Source organism: Oncorhynchus clarkii, chromosome 30 (genome assembly GCF_045791955.1).
Source record: "Oncorhynchus clarkii lewisi isolate Uvic-CL-2024 chromosome 30, UVic_Ocla_1.0, whole genome shotgun sequence".
Classification (NCBI taxonomy): domain Eukaryota; kingdom Metazoa; phylum Chordata; class Actinopteri; order Salmoniformes; family Salmonidae; genus Oncorhynchus; species Oncorhynchus clarkii.
The window spans coordinates 8,442,730-8,460,373 of NC_092176.1; the positions used below are offsets into that span (position 1 = coordinate 8,442,730).

Genomic DNA, 17,644 nt, shown 5'->3' on the forward strand with positions numbered 1-17,644 from the left:
TCCGGTCTGAGCATGGTGTTAGATGTTAATTAAACACCTATTCAAGTGTCGCGAGATCTGATTGTCTCCGCATTACAACTGCAAAATAGTCCACCCGGAACCCGGCCATACTCACCGACAGGATTGTTTGCCTGAGCCTGGGTTATGCTTTAGTACCAATTCAGACTCACAGAACCTTGAATTAATGCCATTTAATTTATATATTTGTTTCTGTCGACTAAAAGTCTGACCTGGACGAGTGTCTCAGTCTGTTTTTTCTTCTCTCCCTCAGGGCAACGCTAACGTGGTCCAAGAGGTGGACGTGGAGAAAGTCTACACGTTTGAGAACCCCTACATAAACGCCATCAAGTGTTTATGGAATGACCCAGGCATCCAGGAGGCCTACGATCGGAGACGGGAGTACCAGCTGTCGGACTCTACCAAATAGTGAGTAAATGAGATCTCTAGCTCTACTACTTGATCACATTTTCTCTCCTGCTAGGCAGTGGGCACTCACAATACCCCCCCCCCCCCACCTTTTTTGTCTCCATAGTTACATGAATGCGTTGGACCGGATTGCAGAGACCTCTTACCTGCCCACCCAGCAGGATGTGCTGAGGGTTAGGGTCCCCACTACGGGCATCATTGAGTACCCCTTCGACCTCCAGAGTGTCATCTTCAGGTATGCCAACCCTCAATCTCACTGAGCTATTCAATTCTATTCTACTACACTCCATTATATTAATTTCTATTCTATATCTGACACGCTGAGATTGAGGTTTGTCTCTGTTCTCACACTAGGCACTGCTTATATGTAGCCTTCAACTTCCATACTAATGTAGTGGGGAGAACAGACCAGAGGGTGGAGCTCTATCAATTGATGTTATATTCTTAGGGTATCTAGAGTACAGACTTGCAAGTTTACTATTGCTCATTCTTAGATAAACATGTGTAACAATGGTTCCATTGAAACAGTAGCTCATGCCTTGCTTTACTATGGGTTATACAACAACATTAGGGATGATATTTTATCAGCTGTACAGCGAAAATAGTAATTTTAACTAGAGGTCGACCGATTAGGGTTTTTCAATACCGATACCGATTATTTGGGGACCAAAAAAGCAGATACCGATTAATCGGCCGATTTAATATACACAAATGTAATAATGACAATTACAACAATACTGAATTAACACTTATTTTTAACTTAATATAAAACATAAATAAAATCAATTTAGCTTCAAATAAATAATGAAACATGTTCAATTTGGTTTAAATAATGCAAAAACAAAGTGTTGGAGAAGAAAGTAATATGTGCCATGTAAAAATGTGTGCCATGTAAAATATGTGCCATGTAAAAAAGCTAACGTTTAAGTTCCTTGCTCAGAACATGAGAACATATGAAAGTTGGTGGTTCCTTTTAACATGCGACTTCAATATTCCAAGGTAAGAGGTTTTAGGTTGTAGTTAATATAGTATTTATAGGACCAGGTACACATCGACAACAGCCACACTCGAAGCATCGTTACCCATCACTCCACAAAAGCCGCGGCCCTTGCAGCGCAAGGGGAATAACTACTCCAAATCTAAAAGCGAGTGACGTTTGAAACAGTATTAGCGCACACCCAGCTAAATAGCTAGCCATTTCACATCGGTTACACAAGCCATTAGGCTGATAGGCTTGAAGTCATAAACAGCGCTGTGCTTGCGAAGAGCTACTGGCAAAACGCACGAAAGTGCTGTTTGAATGAATGATTACGGGCCTGCTGCTGCTCAGTCAGACTGCTCTATCAAATCAGACTTAATTATAACATAATAACACACAGAAATACGAGCCTTTGGTCATTCATATGATCGAATCCGGAAACTATCATTTCGAAAACAAAACGTTTATTATTTCAGTGAAATACGGAACCGTTCAGTATTTTATCTAATGGGTGGCATCCCTAAGTCTAAATATTCTTGTTACATTGCACAACCTTCAATGTATGTCATAATTACGTAAAATTCTGGCAAATTAGTTCGCAATGAGCCAGGCAGCCCAAACTGTTGCATATACCCTGACTCTGCATGCAATGAACGCAAGAGAAATGACACAATTTCACCTGGTTAATATTGCCTGCTAAACTGGATTAGTAGTTATAACTAGTGATTATGATTGATTGTTTTTTATAAGATAAGTTTAATGCTAGCTAGCAATTTACCTTGGCTTCTACTGCATTCGCGTAACAGGCAGGCTACTCTTGGAGTGCAATGGTTAGAGCGTTGGACTAGTTAACTGTGCGGTTGCAAGATTGAAACCCCTGAGCTGACAAGGTGAAAATCTGTCGTTCTGCCGCTGGACATGGCAGTTAACCCACAGTTCCTAGGCCGTCATTGAAAATAAGAATGTGTTCTCAACTGACTTGCCTAGTTAAATAAAGGGTATAAAAAATAAATAAAAAATCGGAAATCGGCGCCCAAAAATACAGATTTCTGATTGTTATGAAAACTTGAAATCGGCCCTAATTAATCGGCCATTCCGATTAATCGGTCGACCTCTAATTTTAACGGTATAGATGAAAATAATAAATTGTGTGAAATTTATCAGGTAACAATCATGTAAATAATATGTATGGTATTTTGCTTTTTGATGACCCCTGTACCATGTTTGACTGTTTGTTTTTTACTATCTAAAAAAGCTATTTGAGTGGTCCACAATATGTTTTTTTTTAAATCGGTATTTTCAATTATTGTATCGTTGTGTAGTGACACTTAAATACACTTTTCGAAACACTTAAACTAAACGTCTACCACAGATTGGTCAAAACAAGCATTGTGATTATGCAGTTTTTTGTTTTTTTACGTGTTATTTCTTACATTGGTACCCCAGGTCATCTTAGGTTTCATTACATACAGTCGAGAAGAACTACTGAACATAAGAGCAGCGTCAACTCACCATCAGTACGACCAAGAATATGACTTTCGCGAAGCGGATCCTGTGTTCTGCCTTTCACCCAGGACAACGGAATGGATCCCAGCCGGCGACCCAAAAAAATGACTTCGTAAAAGGGGGAAACGGAGCGGTCTTCTGGTCAGACTCCGGAGACGGGCATCATCGTGCACCACTCCCTAGCATTCTTCTCGCCAATGTCCAGTCTCTTGACAACAAGGTTGATGAAATCCGAGCAAGGGTAGCATTCCAGAGGGACATCAGAGACTGTAACGTTCTTTGCTTCACGGAAACATGGCTCACTGGAGAGACGCTATCGGATTCGGTGCAGCCAGCTGGTTTCTCCACGCATCGCGCAGACAGAAACAAACATCTTTCTGGTAAGAAGAGGGGCGGGGGCGTATGCTTCATGGTTAACGTGACGTGGTGTGATCATAACAACATACAGGTACTCAAGTCCTTCTGTTCACCTGATTTAGAATTCCTCACAATCAAATGTGGACCGCATTATCTACCAAGGGAATTCTCTTCGATTATAATCACAGCCGTATATATTTCCCCCCAAGCAGACACATCGATGTCTCTGAACGAACTTTATTTGACTCTTTGCAAATTGGAATCCATTTATCCGGAGGCTGCATTCATTGTAGCTGGGGATTTTAACAAGGCTAATCTGAAAACAACACTCCCTAAATTTTATATTGATTGCTCAACCAGGGCTGGAAAAACCTTGGATCACTGCTATTCTAACTTCCGCGACGCATATAAGGCCCTGCCCCGCCCTCCTTTCGGAAAAGCTGACCACGACTACATTTTGTTGATCCCTGCCTACAGACAGAAACTAAAACAAGAAGCTCCCGCGCTGAGGTCTGTTAAACGCTGGTCCGACCAATCTGATTCCACACTCCAAGACTGCTTCCATCACGTGGACTGGGATATGTTTCGTATTGCGTCAGACAACAACATTGACGAATACGCTGATTCGGTGAGCGAGTAGAACGTGCATTGAAGATGTCGTTCCCATAGCAACGATTAAAACATTCCCAAACCAGAAACCGTGGATTGATGGTAGCATTCGCGTGAAACTGAAAGCCCGAACCACTGCTTTTTAATCAGGGCAAGGGCAGACTCTCCTTCACTGCATCCGACGTGATAAAAACATTTAAACGTGTCAACCCTCGCAAGGCTGCAGGCCCAGACGGCATCCCCAGCCGCGCCCTCAGAGCATGTGCAGACCAGCTGGCTGGTGTGTTTACGGACATATTCAATCAATCCCTATCCCAGTCTGTTGTTCCCACATGCTTCAAGATGGCCACCATTGTTCCTGTTCCCAAGAAAGCTAAGGTAACTGAGCTAAACGACTACCGCCCCGTAGCACTCACTTCCGTCATCATGAAGTGCTTTGAGAGACTAGTCAAGGACCATATCACCTCCACCCTACCTGACACCCTAGACCCACTCCAATTTGCTTACCGCCCAAATGTCCACAGATGATGCAATCTCAACCACACTGCACACTGCCCTAACCCATCTGGACAAGAGGAATACCTATGTGAGAATGCTGTTCATCGACTACAGCTCTGCATTTAACACCATAGTGCCCTCCAAGCTCGTCATCAAGCTCGAGACCCTGGGTCTCGACCCCGCCCTGTGCAACTGGGTACTGGACTTCCTGACGGGCCGCCCCCAGGTGGTGAGGGTAGGCAACAACATTTCCACCCCGCTGATCCTCAACACTGGGGCCCCACAAGGGTGCGTTCTGAGCCCTCTCCTGTACTCCCTGTTCACCCACGACTGCGTGGCCACACACGCCTCCAACTCAATCATCAAGTTTGCGGACGACACAACAGTGGTAGGCTTGATTACCAACAACGACGAGATGGCCTACAGGGAGGAGGTGAGGGCCCTCGGAGTGTGGTGTCAGGAAAATAACCTCACACTCAACGTCAACAAAACTAAGGAGATGATTGTGGACTTCAGGAAACAGCAGAGGGAACACCCCCCTATCCACATCGATGGAACAGTAGTGGAGAGGGTAGTAAGTTTTAAGTTCCTCGACGTACACATCACAGACAAAGTGAATTGGTCCACCCACACAGACAGCGTCGTGAAGAAGGCGCAGCAGCGCCTCTTCAACCTCAGGAGGCTGAAGAAATTCGGCTTGTCACCTAAAGCACTCACAAACTTCTACAGATGCACAATCGAGAGCATCCTGTCGGGCTGTATCACCGCCTGGTACGGCAACTGCTCCGCCCACAACCGTAAGGCTCTCCAGAGGGTAGTGAGGTCTGCACAACGCATCACCAGGGGCAAACTACCTACCCTCCAGGACACCTACACCACCCGATGTCACAGGAAGGCCATAAAGATCATCAAGGACAACAACCACCCGAGCCACTGCCTGTTCACCCCGCTATCATCCAGAAGGCGAGGTCAGTACAGGTTCATCAAAGCGGGAACCGAGAGACTGAAAAACAGCTTCTATCTCAAGGCCATCAGACTATTAAACAGCCACCACTAACATTGAGTGGCTGCTGACAACACACTGACTCAACTCCAGCCACTTTAATAATGGGAATTGATGGGAAATGATGTAAAATATATCACGAGCCACTTTAAACAATGCTACCTAATATAATGTTACATACCCTACATTATTCATCTCATATGTATATGTATATACTGTACTCTATATCATCTACTGCATCTTTATGTAATACATGCATCACTAGCCACTTTAACTATGCCACTTTGTTTACATACTCATCTCATATGTATATACTGCACTCAATACCATCTACTGTATCTTGCCTATGCCGCTCTGTACCATCACTCATTCATATATCTTTATGTACATATTCTTTATCCCCTTACACTTGTGTCTATAAGGTAGTAGTTTTGGAATTGTTAGCTAGATTACTTGTTGGTTATTACTGCATTGTCGGAACTAGAAGCACAAGCATTTCGCTACACTCGCATTAACATCTGCTAACCATGTGTATGTGACAAATAAAATTTGATTTGATTTGAGATCCGTTCTAAGCCGATCTAAAAAAATCCATTAACAACAGGTACATTGCAAAAAACACTTGTGTACTGTTCCATCTGAAATATCCCTGCTGTTCTTGATACCAGGGTAAATGACAAGAGAAAAGCTATAAGGCTTTTATTTAATACATTATTGCCCCTTGTTCTAGCTTAACGTTTGGTTTGCAACAACGGGCGGGTTTCTACAAACATTGCTGTCTGCCTCTCCAACCTTTGCAACATTGTACTTTTTTTGTATTGCGATCTCCACCATCGTGTAGACTAGAGAATGAACATGTCTGTCAGGATGAGACAGACAGCTTTTCTGATACTGGAAAAAATGATACATCAACACAATTTTCATGGTTATATGCAAAGAAATGTCAATATAAAAAAACAAGTAAAACGTATCGAAATGCTGCTAGTTTGCCGTCTCTCCAGCTTCAGCTTGAAGTGATTGTGTGTAGCAGTGGAGTGTCAACACCAAAAGAGTCGATATCTTGACTCCTTGACCACCGAGAGTTGGTCCAAAAATCCTGGAGTAGTCAAAATAAAGGTAACCTAGCCAGGCTGACGTAGGCTTCTGATTAGCCTTAAATATTTTGTTGGGGAAAGATTGTCAGACGGCTCTATATGCATTGCTAATCAATCACCCAAATCAAATCAAATTTGATTTGTTACATGCACAGAATACAACAGGTGTTGTGAAATGATCACTTACAAGCCCTTAACGAACAATGCAGTTCAAGAAATAGAGTTAAGAAAAAGTTTACTAAATGAACTAAAGTTTAAAAAAATCTAAAAATGAACACAATAAAATAACAATAACAAGGCTATATACAGGGGCTACCGGTACCGAGTCAATGTGCGGGGGTACAGGTTAGAGGTAATTTGTACATGTATTTAGGGTTAAAGCAACCTAATGAACCCAGAGTGTGCAAAGCTGTCATCAAGGCAAAGGGTGACTATTTGAAGAATCTCAAATATTAAATATATTTTTGATTTGTTTAACACTTGTTTGGTTAGTACATGATTCCATATGTGTTACTTCATAGTTTTGATATCTTCACTATTATTCTACAATGTAGAAAATTGTAAAAAGAAAGAAGAAAAAAAAGGGAGAAAAAAACCTTGAATAAGTAAGTGTTCTAAAACTTTTCACCGGTAGTGTACATTGTACAACACAGCAGCTTTTTTTTATAGCATGGTTTTTGCTCTTTTTCAATCGGGAGTCAATGGGGAAGACAGATTGTTTTCCCCCAAAGTGGGTGTGGTCTAGGGGAATTCCTTCATATGATGTGAATATTTACTGGGACCATTGAACAAACAACCAGACGGCTCGGCTAGCAACCCTAGATTTGTGTCGGGACTATCCTTGTGGAAGGATGAAATAGTATGAATACATATATCAAACAAAACGTTTTGAATGAAAATATGTCACACATTTTTTTTAAATGTTATGTTGATACTCAGCTCCCCCTCGTACCTACGACCGCAGCACAGCCGTGCTAAAAAAGTAGTTTAACACATCCTCTCGTATACAGTTGCTTTAACATTAGTCTCAAGCATGTCTTTGCTGTAAAAATGCTAGCCGTTTTTTTTTTTACATCAAAATGCTACCTTTAAATGAAACAATAATCATCTAGCAAACACGAATAGGACCTACATTATTTTCCCATACCAACTGTAGTTGTACTCTACTCATCTGTGCTTGATGTTGTTCCTCTCTTCCTATGACAGGATGGTGGACGTAGGAGGTCAGAGGTCAGAGAGGAGGAAGTGGATCCACTGCTTTGAGAACGTCACTTCCATCATGTTTCTGGTGGCACTCAGCGAGTATGACCAGGTGCTCGTAGAATCTGATAACGAGGTGAGCTTTGTTATTAACCTCTTTATTCTACCCCCTCCTTTTTCGAACATTCTGTTAAAAATCGCTCAACATTTCAGCGTCCTGCTACTCATGCCAGGAATATAGTATATGCATATGATTAGTATGTGTGGATAGAAAACACTCTGAAGTTTCTAAAACTGGTTAAATCACGGCTGTGACTATAACAGAGCGTGTGTTTCATCGAAAAGCGCAAGAAAAACTGGTCACTGAAATCTGAAAAAAGTATCCATGCGCCCCTTTCATGGATTATTTAAAGGAAACCAAATTTAATATGGAGACGGATGCAATTCCTACAGCTTCCACACGATGTCGCCAAAAACGTCATTTTCATTGACAAAAATCCTTTGAGACATTACAAATAGATCCTTGATTCCATCCAGCCTACCTCAATCGATTTTGGAAGATTGAAAAATGGACACTGTTTTCTTTTGTAGCTGCTATTGAATACAGATCACCCAGTGATCAATTTGATCGCTTATTAACGTTTACAAATACCTAAAGTTGGGTTATAAAAGTAGGTTGAAGTGTTTTGTCAAAGAATATAGGCAACTTATATAATTTTTAAACATGACGTTGCGTGTTGGAAGAGAGCTTTTTTCGTGATGCAGACAGGCTATACAAATGGATATTTTGGGCATTCATGGATGGATTTAATCGGGAAAAAGACCAATTTGTGATGTTTATGGGACATATAGGAGTGCCAACAAAGAATATCATCAAAGGTAATGAATGTTTTATATTTTATTTCTGCGTTTTTGTGTAGCGCCGGCTACGCTAATTCTTTTGTTTACGTCGCCTTCAGGCATTTTGGAGTGTTGCATGCTATCAGATAATAGCTTCTCATGCTTTCGCCGAAAAGCATTTTAAAAATCTGACTTGTTGGCTAGATTCACAACGAGTGTAGCTTTAATTCAATACCCTGTATGTGTGTTTTAATGAACGTTTGAGTTTTAACGAGTACATTTAGCATTTAGCGTAGCGCATTTGCATTTCCAGGTGCCTACTTGTCTGCGTCTCAAGTAGGAGCAAGAAGTTAACAACTGTGCAGTATGCAGGGCTTGACTAACTTAAAAAAAAAAAATGTTGTTGAGGATGTGAAACCATCAGCCCTCCAGTTATCAGATACATTTTGTCCATTTTTTTTCCAACTGGCCACCTTTCGTCCACAGGTAAAACTCCTGCCACTGGTCCAACTCCTTAGACACTGGGCTATCTACCATCAGTACAGTATGGGTTGTTGCCTCACTGAGGAGCAAAAACATGAGATAATCTTCAGAACTAAGCATGAGTTCATCTGACAAAATGAAGACAAAATGCAATGCAGACATATAATTACTATGATGTAGAAGAACTACTTACATGCAGTTGTTGTCAGCAGCAGCCAAAAGAGAGATCCTCTGCCTCTGTTAGTTCTGGGTTACTGCCAAACTGAGCAAAACATAAACAGTGTGTTTAAAAGTCATGTAATGATTAACTAGGCTATTATATCACTGAGACGTATTATACATAATTTATTATAAATAATTTATACATACCTCCTCTCAGTCAGCAACAGTCTTCTAATGGCTTCATGACACATTGTCCCCTCAATTGACTCCACATTGAAATAAAGTAACAATTAGCAAATTGCCAATGTCAGGCTGGGTCTGTAGCTCTATTTGGCATATCCCATAATAGAAAAGTTTGTTTATTTGAAAGAGTTAGCTGGCTAACTTGTTAAGTGGCAAATACAAGTAGCCTAGCTTTTTTTGTTCAGTTAGCTAAGTTAGCTAACGTAGCTAGCTATCTTACAAACACGCTCAAATTCTTTCAACTTTATTTATCTAGCGTATAGTTTATCATATGACTTTGATTTAACTTCATTATTATTGAATTAAATAATCAACTTTGTTTACCTTAATATATTGAAAAATAATGTGCTTATTGGTAGGCGTCACCGTCCTCTTGCGTGGTTATACTATAATGACAGTTGGTTTCTATATAGAACCCCTTTTTTAATCCAAGACTGTAAGCTTTCATTAAACAAATTATTTCCTCATGCTTCTAGATAGCATTTAGTTTGCAACAGCACTGGTTTGTATCAACCTTGCTGTTTGCCACTCAGAACTCTGCAACAATGTTTCAAAATATGAAATCGATCATCCTCCTGCCATAGAGGGCTACCGGTTTCAGACGTCAGCTAGCCATCTTTCTGACCATGCGGGGAAAAAAATAATTCACCTTTATTTAACCAGGTAGGCCAGTTGAGGACAAGTTCTCATTTACAACTGCAACCTGGCCAAGATAAAGCAAATCATGCAGCAGCCTCATTAATATGGCTATAAATGTCAATGCAAAACAGCTGAAACAAATTAAAAGGGAATATTAGCTGGCATTTCAGAGTTTGATGTGACTGGGTTAGCTTTTGTTAGCATTTTCTTTCTAAAATCCCCATTATACTCAAAGTTCTTTGCCTTCACTGGGTATATTTAGTTCAGTGCCTTCAGAAAGTATTCACACCCCTTGACTTTTTCCACATTTTGTTGTTTTACAAAGTGGGATTAAAAGGGATTAATTGTCTTTTTTTTTTGTCAACGATCTACACAAAGTACTCTATAATGTCAAAATGGAAGGAACATTTTTAACATTTGTAAAACATTTCTGAAAAATAAAACACCAATATATCTTGATTAGATAATTATTCAAGCCCCTGAGTCAATACATAGAATCACTTTGGCAGCGATCACAGTCTTTCTGGGTACGTCTCTACGAGCTCCACACACTTGAATTGTGCAACATTTGTCCATTATTCTTTTCAAAATACTTCAAACTCTGTCAAATTGTTTATTGATCATTGCTAGACAACCATTTTCAGGTCTTGCCATAGATTTTGAATCAAATTTATGTCAAAACTGTAACTCGGCCACTCAGGAACATTCACTGTCTTCTTGCTAAGCAACTCCAGTGTAGATTTGGCCTTGTTATTGTCCTGTTGAAAGATGAATGAATCTCCCAGTGTCTGGTGGAAAGCAGTCTGAACCAGGTTTTCCTCTATGATTTTGACTAGGCTTAGCTCCATTCCGTTTCTTATTTTTCCTGAAAAACTACCCAGTCCTTAACGATTACAAGCATACCCATAACATGACGCAGCCACCACTTTGCTTGAAAATATGGAGAGTGGTACTCAGTAATGTGTTGTATTGGATTTGCCCCTAACATAACACTTTGTAGTCAGGACAAAAAGTGAATTGCTTTGCCATATTTTTTGCAGTATTACTTTGTTGCAAACGGGATGCATATTTTGGAATATTTTTATTCTGTACAGGGTTCCTTCTTTTCATTCTGTCAATTAGGTTAGTATTGTGTAGTAACTACAATTTTGTTGATCCATCCTCAGTTTTCTCCTATTAAACTCTGTAACTGTTTTAAAGTCACCTTTGGCCTCATGGTGAATTCCTTCCTCTCTGGCAACTGAGTTGGGAAGGTCGCCTCTATCTTTGTAGTGACTGAGTGTATTGATACACCATCCGAAGTGTAATTAATAAGTTCACCTTGCACAAAGGAATATTCAATGTCTGTTTGTTTGTACCCATCTACTAATAGGTGCCCTTGCCTTACAGATAATTGTATGTGTGGGGTATAGAGATGAGTAAGTCATTCAAAAGTCATGATTAACACTATTATTGTACAAAGTGTGAGTCCATGCAACGTATTGTGTGACTTGTTAAGCACATTTTTACTCCTCAACTTATTTAGGCTTGCCATAACAAAGTGCTTGAATACTTATTGACTCAAGACATTTCAACTCTTCATTTTTAATTAATTTGTAAAAATGTAGAGAACCCAAATTCCACATTATGGGGTAGGGTGTGTAGGCTAGTGACTAATGTTCTAAATATAACCACAAGTGTGCGTTACTGGTATGACTACGATTATGCCTTTGGCTGCTGGTCAATAAAATAATGTTGATTTGAAAACCAATAGAATATGAGAAAAATGCTGGTTTCAATGGCATATTAATTGTTTATAAAATAATTAGCTCAACATTTATATGGTTGTATTTTGGCTAGCCTAGGCTACTCTGAAAAAACGTCCAGGTTATAAACAATGAGGTTTATGGTTAAATCATTTCAAAATGCTGGCCTCCTCCGCTCAGGTGGGTGATGTGCTGCACTGTTCTTCACTCTCCGGCCTTGTGACCATTTGATCTGAACGGACAGTGCCATGAGTGGGCCTGTGTCGACAGAATCAAACCTTTAGACGCTAATGTTAATTATCTTTCATTATATTTGCCAAACATGACTGCCGCTTAGCCTATATTTACGTCATTTAAAGGGTCATTAAAGTTTGGTTACATTTTCTGGCGCCTCTCTCCTGTCAGCATCTGTTTGGCCAATGTGCATATCACCTAGACTTTGACAAATATCCTTTTTTATTTATGGACTTGAAATTTTTATTTGAATATTTTTCAGTGTTGGCCTCACTGATCCAATTTTGATCGGAGTAATTGTTTGATATTGTGATTCTTCTTCTTGTCCGACAATTTTGTTTTCCATGTTCCCGGACAAGAAGACAAGCACTCATGTCGAGCCCTGCAGTTTGTTTAACTAACTCACACACTCAGAAAGTACACCTATTTTACTATTTAGATAACAGCACTTTGCATGAAATTACATCATTTGACAATAGGACCTCAAATAATCTCTAACAAAGTAAGTTAATTACAGGTCTCTGAACCATTGTCCAATTCAGTCTTTCTACTTGAATGACATTATTCCCATGGGCAAAAGAATGTGAATATATCTGTGGCTATGGTCTTCTCTCTCTCAACTATGGTGTATATGGGTGTTTTAGAGGCACACCTCTCTGTGCGTCTGAAAGAGAAAGGCTTGTCCTTATTTAAAATAATGGAAATAAGACACTGCTTTTTCCTGGCTTTTTCCAGCTAGACCTCCCTTTCACTTGGAAAGCAGTTGTAAATTACTCCTACAGCTGTTTTGAATACAGCCTACGGGCGACAGAACTTCTTCAAGAGAATACACACCATCTGTGTGTTCCCAGCATTTCCCAGAATGCTTTTGACTTTTCCACTTTGTCAGTGGAAACCTGTGTCCATAGGATAAAACCAGAGAGAGACCATTTAAACATCTGTAATCAGGCAATTAATGTTTACAGTGACGATACAATATAAATAACATAAGACCAGTTGGTTGAATGTAAAGCTGTATTAAAAACATGAGCTGGCGCACACCCAGATAAAATTATTTTATGTAGAGGTGCTGACTAACGGCGAATAAACTAGACGCTATAAAAATAAAGAGAGTCGCACACTCTCTATATAAACTCCCAGTAATTTATTGTGTAAATCCAATCAAATGTTATTTGTCACATGCGCCAAATACAACAGGTGTAGGAAGACCTTACAGTGAAATGCTTACTTACTACAAGCCCTTAACCAACAATGCAGTTTTAGGAAAATACCTATAAAAAAAAAGAGATAAGAATAACAAATAATTCAAGAGCAGCAGTAAATAACAATAGCGGGGCTGTATGCTGGGAGTACCAGTGCAGAGCCAATGTGCGGGAGCACCGGTGTCGAGGTATTTGAGGTAATATGCACATGTAGGTAGAGTTATTAAAGTGACTATGCACAGATAATAACAGAGAGTAGCAGCAGGGTAGAAGGGGTGGGGGGCAATACAAATAGTCTGGGTAGCCCTTTGATTAGCTGTTCAGGAGTCTTATGGCTTGGGGGTAGAAGCTGTTTTAGAAGCCTCTTGAACCTAGACTTTGGCACTCCAGTACCGCTTGCCTTGCGGTAGCAAAGAGAGAACAGTCTATGACTAGGGTGGCTGGAGTCTTTGACAATTTTTGGGGCCTTCCTCTGACACCGCCTGGTATAGAGGTCCTGGATGGCAGGAAGCTTGGCCCCAGTGATGTACTGGGCCATACGCACTACCCTCTGTCGTTCCTTGCGGTCGGAGGACGAGCAGTTGCCATACCAGGCAGTGATGCAACCCATCAGAATGCTCTCGATTGTGCAGCTGTAAAGCCTTTTGAGGATCTGAGGACCCATGCCAAATCTTTTCAGTTTCCTGAGGGGGAATAGATTTTGTCGTGCCCTCTTCACAACTGTCTTGGTGTGCTTGGACCATGTTCGTTTTTTGGTGATGTGGACGCCAAGGAACTTGAAGCTCTCAACCTGCTCCACTGCAGCCCCGTCAATGAGAATGGGGGCGTGCTCGGCCCTCCTTTTCCTGTAGTCCACAATCATCTCCTTTGTCCTGATCACGTTGAGGGAGAGGTTGTTGTCCTTGCACCACACTGTCGGGTCTCTGACCTCCTCCCTATAGTCTGTCTCATCGTTGTCGGTGATGGGGTTGGAGTCATGCCTGGCCATGCAGTCATGAGTGAACAGAGATTACAGGAGGGGACTGAGCACGCACCCCTGAGGTGTCCCCGTGTTGAGGATCAGCGTGGTGGATGTGTTGTTACCTACCCTTACCACCTGGGGGCGGCCTGTCAGGAAGTCCAGGATCCAGTTGCAGAGGGAGGTGTTTAATCCCAGGGTCCTTAGCTTAGTGATGAGCTTTGAGGGTACTATAGTGTTGAACGCTGAGCTGTAGTCAATGAATAGCATTCTCACATAGGTGTTCCCTTTGTCCAGGTGTGAAAGGGCATTGTGGAGTGCAATAGAGATTGCATAATCTGTGGATCTGTTGGTGCTGTATGCAAATTGGAGTGGGTTTAGAGTTCCTGGGATAAAGTTGTTGATGTTAGCCATGACCAGTCTTTCAATGCATTTCATGGATACAGACGTGAGTGCTACGGGTCAGTAGTCATTTAGGCAGGTTACCTTAGTGTTTTTGGGCACAGGGACTATGGTGGTCTGCTTGAAACATGTTGGTATTACAGACTCAGACAGGGAGAGGTTGAAAACGTCAGTGAAGACACTTGCGAGTTAGTCAGCGCATGCTCGGAGTACAAATCCTGGTAATCCGTCTGCTAATCACCAACGTTTCAGCTGCCGACTCTCTTTATTTTGATAGCTTTTGGATGTAAAGCTATGACATTTTACCGTTTTCCCCCTGTACTTCAAACCTGCAGTTTAAACCTTCATGCAAATCAGAGGTTTGGAAGACCTGAAAGGTTGTTTGTACTGCTTGCGAAGAACCACACACAAATGTTTCATTTTTTATTTGTTTTATTTGTCACATGGACAAGTACAGTGAAATTCTTCAATTGTAGCCGCTACCCAACAGTATTCAATATCAAAATAGTATAACTAATAAAAAAAACTAGAGAAACAAGAAAATGAGAGGAAGATATATTCAGGGTCCGTGCCAGTACCAAATTTACATTGTGCAGGGATACTGGAGTATTTGAGGTAGATATGTACATGTAGGCAGGGATTAGGAGAAAGTAGCAGGATTAATAATAATAATAATAATAATAATAACAATAATAATAGTAGTAAACAGTATGGCAGCAGCATAAGTGGTGGGTGGGAGTGTGTGTGGTGGTAAGTGTGTGTATGTAAGTGTAAGCGTGTGGAGGAGTGCAAGAGTATCAGTGTTGGACTGATAGGCGGAAATGTAAACAGGGCTGAAAAGAGACTGGTAACAGGAATATATACCGGTAAATACTTATGATAACATGCTGATGGTAATATATACATGTAAAAAGGAGTAATATTGTCAAATAGTAGTATAGATATTAATGGTAATTGCAATCAATATTCAATGAACAGCATTGTAGCGGTAGTAATGAATCTAATCAATAATCATTTTAGCAGAAGCGTAGGTTTAAGGGGAGCAGTAGTTGTTAGCTTCCCTGGCTTTTGGCTAAGATCAAGTGTAGTTGTTAGCCATTTTAACAGGGGATGGAAGCTGTTTAGGAGTCTGTTGGTCTGAGCCTTGATGCACCGGTACCGCCTGCCAGACGGGAGCCTGGAGAATAGTCCATGTCACTGGTGGCTGGAATCTTTTGCAGTTTTTCAGCCCTTTCTTAGACATCGCCCGGCATGTACGTCCTGGACGGCTGGGAGCTGACCCCCAGTGATGCGCTTGGACGTCCACACCATCCTATGTAGGGCCTTCCGGTCGAGGTTGGTGCAATTGCCATGCCAGACAGTGATACAACGGTCAGGATGCTCTTGATGGTACAGGTGCAAAAGTTCCTAAGGATCTGAGGGGCCACGCTAAATTGTTTCAAACCTCCCGAGCGAGAAGAGGCACTGCCGTGCTTTCTTCACGACTGTGCTGGTGTGAGAGGGCCATGTTAAGTCCTCCGTGGTGTGGACACAGAGGAAGTTGAAGCTCTTGACCCTCTCCACTGCGGTCCTGTCGATGTGGGTGTGCACCCTCCCCTGTTTCCTGTAGTCCACGATCAGCTCCTTGGTCTTGATGATGTTGAGGGAGAGGTTGTTGTTTTGGTACCACACTTCCAGGCCTCTGACCTCCTCCCGACAGAATCAAACCTTTAGATGTCAATGTTAATTATCCTTCAATAAATCCCTGTAGGTTGTCACATCGCTGTTGGTGATCAGGCCTACTACCGTTGTGTCGTCAGCAAACCTGATGATGGAGTTGGAGTCGTGCGTGGCCACACAGTTGTGGGTGAACAGGGAATACAGGAGGGGGCTAAGCACACACCCGTGGGGGGCCCCCTTGTTGAGGGTCAGCGTGACAGAGGTGTTGTTACCTACTCTTACCACCTCAGCCCGTCAGGAAGTATAGGATCCAGTTACAGAGGGGGTGTTCAGTCCCAGGGTCCTAAGCTTAGTGATGAGCTTGGACGGGAACTATGGTGTTGAACACTGAGCTGTAGTCGATGAAGAGCATCCTCACATAGGTATTCCTCCTTTCTAAGTGCAACAGGGCAGCGTGGAGAGCAATTGAGATTGCGTAATCTATGGATATGTTGGGGCGGTATGCAAAATGGAGTGGGTCCAGGGTGTCTGGGTCTGGGATGATGGGAGTTGATATGTGCTATGACCAGCCTTTCAAAGCACTTCATTGTTACAGATGTGAGTGCTACAGGGTGGTAGTCATTGTGGCAGGTTGCCTTAGAATTTTTGGGAACATGAATGATGATAGTCAGCTTGAAACATATGGGAGATGTGTGACAATACTCTTGTCTAAAAAAATTTTTAAAAAAAATTTAATTGCCAGGTCGCAATTTTAAATGAGAACTTGTTCTCAACTTGCCTACCTGCTTTAAATAAAGGTGAAATGAAATAAAAAATAAATAAAAAATAAATGGTGATGACACCATAGAACAGACTTTGAATGTGCTTTAGGTGGTGTCTGTGTGTGTGTGTGTGTTTAGCAGTGAGTGTAAATGTTAAAATAAAGTAAATAACAGCTCAGTGGTGAACTGAAGAAGCATCTGGAGGCCTCTCTCTCTCTTTCTCTCTCTTTCTCTCTCTTTCTCTCTCTCACGTGCTCTCGCGCTCTCTCTCTCTCTCTCTTTCTCTCTCTTTCTCTCTCTCTCTTGGGCTGTACAACGTTGATTAAAACCTGTACTTAACGGGATAGTATAGCTGAACTGAACTATCCCTTCAATGATAGCAGCTGGACTTGACAAACTGTTTTCGTCTCTCCTCGTTTCTCCCTCAGAACCGAATGGAGGAGAGCAAAGCCTTGTTTAGGACCATCATCACATATCCCTGGTTCCAGAACTCCTCTGTCATCCTCTTCCTCAACAAGAAGGATCTGCTGGAGGAGAAGATCAATTACTCCCACCTGGTTGACTACTTCCCGGAGTATGACGGTGAGTGGCCGCACCCGTTTGCTATTTGGAGTCAGGGGCCCGACCACAAATTAAATTCCCTC

At 41.6% G+C, this 17,644-nt stretch overlaps 1 protein-coding gene across 1 annotated transcript in view; it reads left to right on the forward strand.

Annotated features, from left to right (window-relative positions):
- Positions 1 to 17,644, forward strand: part of LOC139389346 (guanine nucleotide-binding protein G(q) subunit alpha) — a 38,885-nt gene that overhangs the window by 17,957 nt on the left and 3,284 nt on the right. The window contains exons 3-6 of the mRNA XM_071136023.1: positions 272 to 426; positions 533 to 661; positions 7,679 to 7,808; positions 17,429 to 17,582. Of these exons, the coding sequence (XP_070992124.1) occupies positions 272 to 426; positions 533 to 661; positions 7,679 to 7,808; positions 17,429 to 17,582 (568 nt within the window). The remainder of the gene's footprint in view (positions 1 to 271; positions 427 to 532; positions 662 to 7,678; positions 7,809 to 17,428; positions 17,583 to 17,644) is intronic.